Consider the following 14371-nt stretch of genomic DNA (forward strand, 5'->3'; position numbering starts at 1 on the left):
TTGAGTCAGTGATGCTATCCAATCATCTCATCCCCTGTCACCCACTTCTTCTCCTGCCTTCAATCTTTCCCAGCATCAGGGTCTTTTACAATGAGTCAGTTCTTTGCATCAGGTGGCCCAAGGATTGGAGTTTCAGCTTCAACATCAGTCCTTCCAAAGAACACTCAGGACTGATCTCACTTAGGATGGACTGGTTGGATCTCCTTGCAGTCCAAAGGACTCTCAAGAGTTTTCTCTAACACCACAGTTCAAAAGCATCAATTCTTCAGCACTCAGCTTTCTTTATAGTCAAACTCTGACATGCATACATGACTACTGGATAAACCATAGCCTTGACTAGATGGACCTTGGTTGGCAAAGTAATATCTCTGCTTTTTAATATGCTATCTAGGTTGGTTATAACTTTCCTTTAAAGGATCAACCATCTATTAATTTAATGGTTGCAGTCTCCATCTGCAGTGATTTTGAAGCCCCCCAAAAATAAAGTCAGCCACTGTTTCCAATGTTTCCCCATCTATTTCCCATGAAGTGAAGGGACCAGATGCCATGATCTTCATTTTCTGAATGTTGAGCTTTAAGCCAACTTTTTCACTCTCCTTTTTCACTTTCATCAAGAGGCTTTTTAGTTCCTCTTTACTTTCTGCCATAAGGGTGGTGTCATCTACATATCTGAGGTAACTGATATTTCTCCCAGCAATCTTGACTGCAGCTTGTGCTTCTTCCAGGCCAGCGTTTCTCATGATGTACTCTGCATATAAGTTAAATAAGCAAGGTGACAATATACAGCCTTGATGTACTCCTTTTCCTATTTGGAACCAGTCTGTTGTTCCATGTCCAGTTCTTACTGTTGCTTCCTGGCCCTGCATATAGGTTTCTCAAGAGGGAGGTCAGGTGGTCTGCTATTCCCATCTCTTGAAGAATTTTCCACAGTTCATTGTGATCCACACAGTCAAAAGCTTTGGCATAGCCAATAAAGCAGAAATAGATGTTTTTCTGGAAATCTCTTGCTTTTTCCATGATCTAGTGGATGTTGACAATTTGATCTGTGGTTCTTCTGCCTTTTCTAAAACCAGCTTGAACATCTGGAAGTTCACAGTTCATGTATTGCTGAATCCTGGCTCGGAGAATTTTGAACATTACTTTACTAGCATGTGAGATGAGTGCAATTGTGCAGTAGTTTGAGCATTCTTTGGCATTGCCTTTCTTTCGATTGGAATGAAAACAGACCTTTTCCAGGAAGGTCATTACATAATGACAAAACATAAATATATGAAGATAGGACAATTGTAAATATATATGCGCCCAACATGTGAAGGAAGTGAAGTGTTTGTTGCTCAGTCATGTCCGACTCTTTGTGACCTCATGTGCAGTAGTCCACCAGGCTCCTCTTTCTGTGGAATTTTCCAGGCAAGAATACTTGAGTGGGTAGCCATTCCCTTCTCCAGAGGATCTTTCCAACCTAGGGACTGAACCTTGGTCTCTTGTATTGCCCGTGTATTCTTCACTGTCTGAGCTACTTGAGCATATATAAATACATACAGCAAATAAGATCAAACAAAGGGAGAAATTGGCAATACTATAGTAAGGGACTTTACCATCCCACTTATGTCAATGGACAGATCATACAGATACAAAAGAAATCAATGAGGAAACACTAGCCTTAAATGAAATGTTAGATCAGATATAGTATACAATTAATAGATAAAAAAGTAATAGATGTATTTCAGAGATAGGAAAAAACACATTCTTTTCAAGTACACATGGAACATTATCCAGAATAGATCATATGTTTCAATAAATTAAAATTTAAACATCAAGCATGTCTTCCAACCACCAACAGCATGAGACTAAATATTAACTACATGAAAAGCAAAAGTGAAAGAAATACACATATGGTATCTAAACATGTTACTGAACAACCAATGGGTTACTGATGAAATAAAAGATAATACCTGGAGACATGAAAACACAAATAAAACGATCCAAAATCTATTGCAGACAGCAAAAGCATTTCTAAGATTAAAGTTTATGGTGATGCAAGTATACCTCAGGAAACAAATCTGAAATAACCTATCTTATCTCTAAAGAAACTAGAAAAGGGACAAACAAAACCTACTTGTTAGTACAAGGAAAGAAAGATCAGAGTGGAAATAAAATAGAGAATGGGGTGTGGGGACAAAACTTAAGACCTGTTACTTAGAAAACAACAGTAATAAAGCCTTAACAAAACCCTCAAGGAAAAAAGAGGTTCAGATAAAATAAGAAATAAATTACAACCAACATCACAGAAAAACAAGTGTTCAGAAGAGAGTACTGAACACAATTACATGCTAATTAAACCGATAACCTAGAAGAAATAGATAAATTCCTAGAAATGTAAATTCTCCCTACTGTATCAGGAATAATAAATATAAACAAACTGATTACCAGTTAAATTGAATTACAAAAGAAAGCTCCTTGCCAACAGAAGTCCAGGACCAAAAAACTTCACAGGTGAAGTCAACAAAACATTTAAAGAAAAGTTAATTCCTGTCTCTCTCAATCCAAGAGGAAGGAATGACTCCAAAATCATTCTACTAGAGCATCATCATATGCTGATCCCCAAACCAGACACCATGCACACACACATACACACAAAAATTACAGGTCAGTATTTCTTATGAACATAGATGCAGAAATCTTCAACAAAATATTAGTAAACTGAACTCAAAAATACATCAGAAGGATCATCCATAAAATCTTCAAGTAAAATTAACCCCAGGGATAACAGGAAAGTTCAATATCTGCAAACCAACCTAATATACCACATAAACTGAGTAAAATTTATATGATCAATAGACACAGGAAAAATTTGACATAATAATTCATTTATGATAATTACTTTCAGCAATGTACATACATAGGAAACATACCTCAACCTTATAAAAGCCATATGTCAAACACACATCTCACATAACATTCAACAGTGAAAACCTGAAAGTATTTTCTCTAAGATCAGGAACAAAACAAGGATGCCCACTCTTGCCCCTTTTATTCACCACAGTATTGTAGGTCTTAGCCAGAGCAATTAGACAAGGAAAATAAATAAAATGCATTCAAAGAAAAATAAAATTGGAAAAGGAAGTAAAACTGTCAGTTATCTGTGAACAATATGACTTATATGTAAAATCTTAAAGTCTACATCCCAAAACAGACCTCAAATAAATTCAATAAATTTTCAAGAGTGCACAGTAAATATGCATTTTTATATACTATTTTCCCAGATGGCACTAGTGGTAAAGAACACTCCTGCCAATGCAGGAGACATAAGAGACTCAGAGTTCGATCCCTGGGGCTGTAAGAGCCCCTGGAGGAGGGCATGGCAACCCACTCCTGTATTCTTGCCCAGAGAATCCCATAGACAGAGGAGTCCGGCAGGCTATAGTCCATAGGATCTCAAAGAGTCAGACATGACTGAAGCGACTTAGCACAGGACACACAATAAACTATCAAAAAGATATTAACAATCCCACTTACAATCACTTTTACAACTGTACCAAAAAGAATAAAATTCCTAGGAATAAATTTCACAAAATAAATATAAGACTTGTGCTTGGAAAACTATTATACTAATGAAAGAAACTGAAGATGAAACAGACAAATGGAGAGATATGCTGTGGATTAAAATCCTCATGGATTAAAAGAAAATTTTTAAGATAATCAAACTCCAAGGCAACCTACAGATTGAATGCAATCCCTATAAGAATACCAAAAGTTTTCTTAAAGAACTAGAATAATTCTAAGGTTTTATATGTAATCACAGTTCAGTTCAGTCACTGAGTCGTGTCTGGCTCTGCAACCCCATGAATCGCAGCATGCCAGGCCTCCCTGTCCATCACCAACTCCTGGAGTTCACACAAACTCATGTCCATCAAGTTGGTGATGCCATCCAGCCATCTCATCCTCTGTCATCCCCTTCTCCTCCTGCCCCCAATCCCTCCCAGCATCACAGTCCAATGAGTCAACTCTTCACATGAGGTGGCCCAAGTACTGGAGTTTCAGCTTCAGCATCAGTCCTTCCAAAGAACACCCAGGACTGGTCTCCTTTAAAATGGACCAGTTGGATCTCCTTGCAGTCCAAGGGACTCTCAAGAGTCTTCTCCAACACCACAGTTCAATAGTATCCATTCTTGGGTGCTCAGATTTCTTCACAGTCCAACTCTCACATCTATACATGACCACTGGAAAAACCACAGCCTGTACTAGACAGACCTTTGTTTGCAAAGTAATGTCTCTGCATTTGAATATGCTGTTTAGGTTGGTCATAACTTTCCTTCCAAGGAGTAAGCGTCTTTTAATTTCATGCCTGCAATCACCATCTGCAGTGATTTTGGAGCCCCCAAAAATAAAGTCTGACACTGTTTCCCCATCTATTTCCCATGAAGTGATGGGACCAGATGCCATGATCTTCATTTTCTGAATGTTGAGCTTTAAGCCAACATTTTCACTCTCCTCTTTCACTTTCATCAAGAGGCTTTTTAGTTCCTCTTCACTTTCTGCCATAAGGGTGGTGTCATCTGCATATCTGAGGTTATTGATATTTCTCCTGGCAATCTTGACTGCAGCTTGTGCTTCTTCCAGCCCACGGTTTCTCATGATGTACTCTACATATAAGTTAAATAAGCAGGGTGACATTATACAGCCTTGACGTACTCCTTTTCCTATTTGGAACCAGTCTGTTGTTCCATGTCCAGTTCTAACTATTGCTTCCTGATCTGCATATAGGGTTCTCAAGAGGTAGGTCAGGTGGTGTGGTATTCCCATCTATTTCAGATTTTCCACAGTTTATTGTGATCACAAAAGACCTTAACTAGCCAAAGTGATCTTAAGAGCAAATCTGGAAGTATCATGTTCCCCAGTTCCAAACTATCCTAAAATCCTCCAGTAATCAAAACAATAGAGTACTGACATAAAACTAGACACATAGGTCAAAGGAATAGAACAGAGGGTCTACAAATAAACCCATACTTATTTGGTCAATTAATCTACAACAAAGGAGGCAGATTATACAATGGGTAAAAGGGATACTTCAATTAATGGTGCTGAGAAAATGTTAACAGCTATATGCAAATGCTTTAAACTCGACTATTTTCTCACAGCATATACAGAAACTTAAAATAGATTAAAGATTTAAATTTAAGGCCTGAAACCATAAAACTCCTACTAGAAAACTTAGGCAATATGCTTTTTGACATTTATCTTAGAAGTAATTTTTTTGTATGTCTCCTCTGGCAAGGGAAACAAAAGCAAAAATAAATACATGGGACTATGTTAAACTAGGAAGCTTTTGCACAGTGAAATAAACTGAACATAAAGGCCCCTTACTTAATAAAAGATATTTGCAAATGATATGTTGAATAAGTGGTTAATACCCCAAATATATTAGTGCAAATAACTTATACAAACAATCAGATCAGATCATCGCTCAGTTGTGTCCAACTCTTTGCGACCCCATGAATCGCAGCACTCCAGGCCTCCCTGTCCATCACCAATTCCCGGAGTTTACTCAGAATCATGTCCATAGAGTCAGTGATGCCATCCAGCCATCTCATCCTCTGTCATCCCCTTCTCTTCCTGCCCCCAATCCCTCCCAGCATCAGAGTCTTTTCCAATGAGTCAACTCTTCGCATGAGGTGGCCAAAACACTGGAGTTTCAGCTTTAGCATCATTCCATGCAAAGAAATCCCAGGGCTGATCTCCTTCAGAATGGACTGGGTGGATCTGCTTGCAGTCCAAGGGACTCTCAAGAGTCTTCTCCAACACCACAGTTCAAAAGCATCAATTCGTCAGCCCTCAGCCTTCTTCACAGGCCAACTCTCACATCCATACATGACTACTGGAAAAACCATAGCCTTGACTAGACGGACCTTTGTTGGCAAAGTAATATCTCTGGCTTTTTAATATGCTATCTAGGTTGGTCATAATTTCCTTCCAAGGAGTAAGCGTCTTTTAATTTCATGGCTGCAGTCAACATCTGTAGTGATTTTGGAGCCCAGAAAATTAAAGTCTGACACTGTTTCCACTGTTCCCCCATCTATTTCCCATGAAGTGATGGGACCGGATGCCATGATCTTCGTTTTCTAAATGTTGAGCTTTAAGCTGTTTCACTCTCCACTTTCACTTTCATCAAGAGGCTTTTTAGTTCCTTTTCACTTTCTACCATAAGGGTGGTGTCATCTGCATATCTGAGGATATTGATATTTCTCCCAGCAATCTTTATTCTAGCCTGTGTTACTTCCAGTCCAGCGTTTCTCATGATGTACTCTGTACATAAGTTAAATAAACAGGTGACAATATACAGCCTTGACATACTCCCTTTCCTACTTGGAACCAGTCTGTTGTTCCATGTCCAGTTCTAACTGTTGCTTTCTGAACTGCATACAGGTTTCTCAAGAGGCAGATCAGGTGGTCTGGTATTCCCATCTCTTTCAGAATTTTCCACAGTTTATTGTGATCCACACAGTCAAAGGCTTTGGCATAGTCAATAAAGCAGAAATAGATGTGTTTCTGGAACTCTCTTGCTTTTTTGATGATCCAGTGGATGTTGGCAATTTGGTCTCTGGTTTCTCTGACTTTTCTAAAACTAGCATCCACATCAGGAAGTTCACGGTTCACATATTGCTGAAGCCTCGCTTGGAGAATTTTGAGCATTACTTTACTAGCATGTGAGATGAGTGCAATTGTGCAGTAGTTTCAGCATTCTTTGGCATTGCCTTTCTTTGGGAGTGGAATGAAAACTGACTTTTTCCAGTCCTGTGGCCACTGCTGAGTTTTCCAAATTTGCTGGCATATTGAGTGCAACACTTTCACAGCATCATCTTTCAGGATTTGGAATAGCTCAAGTGGAATTCTATCACCTCCACTAGCTTTGTTCGTAGTGATGCTTTCTAAGGCCCATTTGACTTCACATTCCAGGATGTCTGGCTCTAGGTCAGTGATCACACCATCGTGATTACCTGGGCCATGAAGCTCTTTTTTGTACAGTTCTTCTGTGTATTCTTGCCACCTCTTCTTAATATCTTCTGCTTCTGTTACGTCCATACCATTTCTGTCCTTTATCGAGCCCATCTTTGCATGAAATATTCCTTTGGTATCTCTGATTTTCCTGAAGAGATCCCTAGTCTTTCCCATTCTGTTGTTTTCCTCTATTTCTTTGCATTGATTGCTGAAGGCGGCTTTCTTATCTCTTCTTGCTATTCTTTGAAACTCTGCATTCAGATGCTTATATCTTTCTTTTTCTCCTTTGCTTTTCACTTCTCTTCTTTTCACAGCTATTTGTAAGGCCTCCCCTGACAGCCATTTTGCTTTTTTGCATTTCTTTTCCACGGGGATGGTCTTGATCCCTGTCTCCTGTACAATGTCGCAAACCTCATTCCATAGTTCATCAGGCACTCTATCTATCAGATCTAGGCCCTTAAATCTATTTCTCACTTCCATTGTATAATCATAAGGGATATGATTTAGGTCATACCTGAATGGTCTAGTCGTTTTCCCTACTTTCTTCAATTTACCTCTGAATTTGGCAATAAGGAGTTCATGGTCTGAGCCACAGTCAGCTCCTGGTCTTGTTTTTGCTGACTGTGTAGAGCTTCTCCATCTTTTGCTGCAAAGAATATCATCAATCTGATTTTGGTGTTGACCATCTGGTGATGTCCATGTGTAGAGTCTTCTCTTGTGTTGTTGGAAGAGGGTGTTTGTTATGACCAGTGCATTTTCTTGGCAAAACTCTATTAGTCTCTGCCCTGCTTCATCCCGCATTCCAAGGCCAAATTTGCCTGTTACTCCAGGTGTTTCTTGACTTCCTACTTTTGCATTCCTGTCACCTATAAGAAAAGGACATCTTTTTTGGGTGTTAGTTGTAAAAGGTCTTGTAGGTCTTCATAGAACCGTTCAACTTCAGCTTCTTCAGCATTACTGGTTGGGGCATAGACTTGGATTACCGTGATATTGAATGGTTTGCCTTGGAAACGAACAGAGACCATTCTGTCGTTTTTGAGATTTCATCCAATTACTGCATTTCAGACTCGTTGGTTGACCATGATGGCTACTCCATTTCTTCTGAGGGATTCCTGCCCACAGTAGTAGATATAATAGTCATCTGAGTTAAATCATCCATTCCAGTCCGTTTCAGTTCGCTGATTCCTAGAATGTCAACATTCACTCTTGCCATCTCTTCTTTGACCACTTCCAATTTGCCTTGATTCATGGACCTGACATTCCAGGTTCCTATGCAATACTGCTCTTTACAGCATCAGACCTTGCTTCTATCACCAGTCACATCCACAGCTGGGTATTCTTTTTGCTTTGGCTTCATCCCTTCATTCTTTCTGGTATTATTTCTCCACTGATCTCCAATAGCATATTCGGCACCTACTCACCTGGGGAGTTTCTCTTTCAGTATCCTTTCATTTTGCCTTTTCATACCGTTCATGGGGTTCTCAAGGCAAGAATACTGAAGTGGTTTGCCATTCCCTTCTCCAGTGGACCACATTCTGTCAGATCTCTCCTCCATGACCCGCCCATCTTGGGTTGCCCCACGGCCATGGCTTAGTTTCATTGAGTTAGACAAGGCTGTGGTCCTACTGTGATTAGATTGACTAGTTTTCTGTGAGTATGGTCTCAGTGTGTTTGCCTTCTGATGCCCTCTTGCAACACCTACCATCTTACTTGGGTTTCTCTTACCTTGATGTGTATACAATTATAACTCAATAGAAATTTTAAAAATTAAAATAGAAAAAAAAGGGTGAGTTTCAGGGGAGTTCTTATTTCTGATTGCTTATCTTCTTAAACATACTGCATCACTTTCTATACATGACACTTAGCCAATTCAATTTACATCTATATATGCTCTGGCTTCATTTTTTAGCATTTCTATAAACATAACATACCTGTATTGGTTCGTCTCCCTGAAGAATTTTAAAGGGATCTATGATCCCTCAATATTCAGGAAGGGTTGATTCTAGGACTCTGGTAGATGTAAAAATGTGCAGGTACTCCAATCCCTTGTATAAAACAGTCTAGTATTTGCATATAGACTACACACATCCTTCTGTGTAGTTTAAATAATCTCTAGGTTACTTATAATACCTGATACAATGTAAATGCTATGTAAATGGGCCAGGGTATGGCAAGTTCAAATTTTGCTTTTTGGAACTTTCAGAAATTTTAAATATTTTCAGCCTGCAGTTGAGTTCACAGATGCAGAGCCTCCAGATATGGACAGCTGACTATATCTGTATTTGGCCACTTCCTTTGGGCCAGCGCTTATCCTCAGTTGGTTGATATTACCTTCCTCAAGGGAAATAAGATTTACCTTCCCCTCAAATGCTCAATTTCATTCCCTACTAATAAAAAAGTAATTTTCTTCTTCACTTTTCTTGAGGTGCAACAGGCATAATTTTCACTGGAATACTAAATGAAAGTGAAAGCGAAAGTTGTTCAGTCAGATCCCACTCTTTAGGTCCCACACACTATACAGTCCATGAATTCTCCAGGCCAGAATACTGGAGTGGGTAGCCTTTCCCTTCTCCAGGGTTCTTCCCAACCCAAGGATCAAATCTAGGGCTCCCACATTGCAGGTGGCTTCTTTACCAGCTGAGCCACAAGGGAAGCCCAAGAAATACTAAGTTTAATGTTATTTCCAAACAAAAACATCAGTTTAGAGGTATTTCAAAATATTCTTAAAAAGTATATGGGGGGGGGGAACCTAATCATTGTATTAAACAATCACTATCTTTTGAGAGCATATTCTTTGCCACACTCTAACAGGTGTGATTTGCATACACTTTTAATTTCCATTCTCAGATTAAACATTCTTAAAAATTCTTAATGTATTTGTAGTTATGCTATTATGGTATATAAAACCAAAGTTTATGTGCCTATTCACTATTAAGGATAAAAGTGACTGTGGTACAAAGCACACACATCCACCCCATAAGCAAGAACTGTTTTACAGGAGTTAGTGGCCAGATGTTTTAAAGGATAGTGATAGTTAAAAATAGACCTCAAAAGGAAGATATTATTTCAAAAAATGTTCTAAATATTTGCCAAAGGGTAACACACTTTTTCTTTAAGTCACTGCTTTCATACTGTGCTTTTTCAAATAACTTCATTTTCAATATAATTTAGAGCTGATATGAGTTGTTATAAAACTTTGATGTCCTTTGATGAGATTTCTTGAGTTAGAAACAAAAGGATTGAATTATATTTAGTACATGGAAATTTATCTGTAGTCTAAATCCTAAAGATACAGGGCTCACTGACTGAGAAAAAATCACAGGGCACAGTCGCTTCAGTAAGAGTGATTTCCAGAGAATGTTGGAGGAAAACCAGAAGTCCAATGTATTAGGTGTTGAAGGTGATCAGAGAATTAGCAAGTCTGATAGTGGTTTGAATGGAAGCAGGAAGATAGGAAAGTAAATAATCATTTGTCTCTTTTTCTTTGTGGTAAATGAATGGTTTTCTTAGGACATACACTTACAATGTATTTGTATAATGAAGAAATGGAACCATATATACAGTGAAGATCAAATAAATAAATGTGAAAAGTAAACTGGTAAAAAATATCTGAAAATTTTCACAATCAAAAGACTATTATTTTTATGTTGGTTTCCTCTACTAGAATATAGACTGTATTTTCTCTGTCTTGTAAACTTTATATACTTATTGTCTAGAGTGATAATGCTAATAAGTTCTTGCTGAATGAATTTATGCAAGATTTGTAAAGGAATATAAAGGGCTAAGACCAGGATGGGGAGAGTTTGAATAATTAGGGATTGTGATTGACCTACTTATATATATTAGGCATTTCAGAGCTGACTGTGTTGTTTTCCTGTAACTTAGAATACATAAATTTATTGAGGAAGATTGAGAAGCTGCAAAGATAGTGTAATTTTTAAAGCAGGCCTAAGCAATGCAAAAGTGAAAGTGAAAGTGAAGTCGCTCAGTCGTTTCCGACTCTTTGCGACTCCATGGGCAGTAGCCTGCACCAGGCTCCTCCGTTCATGGGATTTTCTAGGCAAGAGTACTGAAGTGGGTTGCCATTTCCTTCTCCAGGGAATCTTCCTGACCCAGGGATCGAACCCAGGTCTCTCGCATTGTAGACAGACACTTTACCATCTGAGCCACCAAGCTGAGCCCAAAAAGAATAGGTGTCATTCAAATCAGATTAACACTGTGCCAATATTAAGGGATTCATGCACTGTTTTATGCTTTTATAATCCACATTCACTTACTAATATGTTAAACTGAATTATAACCACCTACTATGCAACTCTTTTCTAGAATAGACTAGAAATCTCTCCAAAACAGACCATTTTTTAGTCTTCTTTATAGATCAAAAATCTAGCAGCATAGTAATAAACATTCTTTTAGGAAATGCATACATAGCAAACATTTTGTTACTAAACCAATTTGACAGGTACAGGACAGTATTCCAATTACCTTATTTTTTATTTTTATTTTTTTAGAAATGCAAAGACTCTTCATGCAGAGCTTACTATAGACAGGCGGTCACACATGTTTTGGCAGAGACTCAAGAGCAGGTGGAGGAATGAAAAAAGGGTATGTGTGATTATCAGAGGCTGTTGATTTAAGCATTCAAGGTAAAATATGAATATGTCATCTTCAGTTTTTTAATTATTCACTTCAGCTTGAATAGTCAAATACATAAATTCTTTAAGTAATTAATGTATCTCTCTTCGTGACATCCTTGAGGCATAGGCAAAAATCTCAGTAGTATCAATATAATATTTGTGTGTTATGCTGATTCCACCTCCCCCACCAAATAAAAACCACAGGCTATCCTTGTAGAAACTTAGATTCAAATGTGACTTTGGAACTGGCTTTTATCACAAGCAAATGGAGAAAATTCGGTAAAAATATATTTATAGAAGTGCATGTTCAAATCAGGTGGTAAGAGCTACAACTAGCACTGAGCCTTTGTTAAAGACACTATGCTAATCCCATCATATGCCTTACTGTGTATAACTCTCTTGAGACTCTGTGAATTGGGTCCGAGTATTACAACCCCATGAATCGCAGTACGCCAGGCCTCCCTGTCCATCACCAACTCCCGGAGTTCACTCAGACTCATGTCTATAGAGTCGGTGATGCCATCCAACCATCTCATCCTCTGTTGTCCCCTTCTCCTCCTGCCCCCAATCCTCCCAGCATCAGGGTCTTTTCCAATGAGTCAACTCTTTGGATGAGGTGGCCAAAGTATTGGAGTTTCATCCTCAGCATCAGTCCTTGCAATGAACACCCAGGACTGATCTCCTTTAGGATGGACTGGTTGGATCTCCTTGCAGTTCAAGGGACTCTCAAGAGTCTTCTCCAACTGGCGTGCTGGGATTTATGGGGTCGCAAAGAGTCAGACATGACTGAGCGACTGAACTGAACTGATGCTCCATGTATCTCCTTGTTCCCCTGGAAGCAGCATCAACCCAAGATATTTTCTTAGCATAATAGATAATAGAAGCACAGGTGAGTAAGTAAATACAGTAGAATATTTAAAAGCTCTGATTTCATAACACTTGCTGATCCTTTCTTGACTGAATCTCATGATATGATTAAACCCAAACAGTAGACTGTACACTATGCCTGGAGGCTTAAATTGTCCAAAGGAGTATTACTCTGGTAGGGCAGAGGAGTGACAGTTTACTGCATAATAATCTAATCTATTATGCATTGGAATACATGAAAGTATATAGTGATGGATAGTACTGGAATAAAATGGGGGTGATTTAAATGCTTAACTGAAGGAAAAATCAAAGTGATTCCATAACTAAGTTATTTTCAATTATAGTGAAGGTACCAGGCAGGGTTCCTACAGGAAACAGATGGCACACGGAAATTTTGTAATTTGGAAGAGCTTAATAAAGGAAAAAAATTACAAGATAAAGCCACGGTATAGAAAACCCACAAAATTACAATACTTTGGAGCTAGCAAAAGCAGGACTCTTAACACCCCTAGCTCTCAAGACACACTTAGATGGGCTATGATGTTGAACACAGTCATGAACTGTATCCAAACAACTGACTACCAGAGGCTGTGCTCTTGGATCCAGTCAGTAATCAGCCTGTGGTAACCCCAAAGATGGTTAGCAGATAAATATCCAGATTTACTACACACATTTCCACCTACAGCCATCTGCTGCTCCCCATTGGACAAACCTAGAACTACAAGAGGATACCAGAATCAGTCTCATGGATGACTTCCATCTAGGGTGGGTAATTGTTTTTAGGGGCACTAAAAATATATCCTGCATAGAACAGCAAATAATTTATATTTCAATGTAACTTTCAGGGACTGTAAATCTCCATAGTACTGCCTCTTTTATGTACTTCTAGTATACTGTTACACTATTCCTTAGTGAGGGAGAGATAGAGTTGCAAGTAGTAAACTCATTATTACACTTAGGATAGTTTAGAGGCTGTTTTGTCACAACCTGTAATGATAGAATATTAAGAATCATAAAGATTAAAAACCTATCTACTTGAAATTTGGGGTGTTTTTCAAAATATTTATTTCAAGATCTTTCTGTGTTGTTGGGTGTTGTCATTATAGACATGCCTGAACCAGCTAAGTCTGCTCCTGCACCTAAAAGGGCTCTAAAAAAGCTGTGACCAAGGCCCAGAAGAAGGACAGCAAGAAGCACAAGTGCAGCCACAAGGAGAGCTACTCCGTGTACGGGTACAAGGTGCTGAAGCAAGTCCATCTGGACACTGGCATCTTGTCCAAGGCCATGGGAATCATGAACTCCTTCGTCAACGACATTTTCGAGTGCATCGCTGGCAAGGCATCACGCCTGGCGCATTACAACAAACACTCGACTATCACAAACAGGGAGATCCAGAACGCCGTGCGCTTGCTGCTACCTGGGGAGCTGGCCAAGCACGCTGTGTCCGAGGGCACAAAGGCTGTCACCAAGTATACCAGCTCCAAGTAAATACAATATGCCTAGCCGCTGTTAATGGAGAAGGCAATGACATTTCACTCCAATACTCTTGCCTGGAAAATCCCATGGACAGAGGGCCTGGTGGGCTGTATAGTCCATGGGGTCGTTAAGAGTCGGACACGACTGAGCGACTTCACTTTCACTCAAAATATTTATATAAAATATATGTGTTATACTTGTGAACATTAAACATTTAAGGTTCTCTGACATAACAAAACATAGACACTGGCTGTGAATCTTATGACATCAACTATTATGTATTTGACCTCGAGAAAGACATTCAAATTCTCCATGTATCCAGTTCTCCATGTATCATTTTATTCATTTGTGAGGATCTATATAAACTGGTAAGAGTTAGGCAAATACAGGGACAC

At 38.9% G+C, this 14371-nt stretch overlaps 1 protein-coding gene across 1 annotated transcript in view; it reads left to right on the plus strand.

Annotated features, from left to right (window-relative positions):
• Positions 1-14371, plus strand: part of LOC113879041 (histone H2B type 1-N-like) — a 34497-nt gene that overhangs the window by 15459 nt on the left and 4667 nt on the right. The window contains exon 2 of the mRNA XM_027520298.1: positions 13647-13969. Coding sequence (XP_027376099.1) covers positions 13647-13969 — 323 coding nt within the window. The remainder of the gene's footprint in view (positions 1-13646; positions 13970-14371) is intronic.

The sequence above is a fragment of the Bos indicus x Bos taurus genome, chromosome 20 (genome assembly GCF_003369695.1).
Source record: "Bos indicus x Bos taurus breed Angus x Brahman F1 hybrid chromosome 20, Bos_hybrid_MaternalHap_v2.0, whole genome shotgun sequence".
Taxonomy (NCBI): Eukaryota; Metazoa; Chordata; class Mammalia; order Artiodactyla; family Bovidae; genus Bos; species Bos indicus x Bos taurus.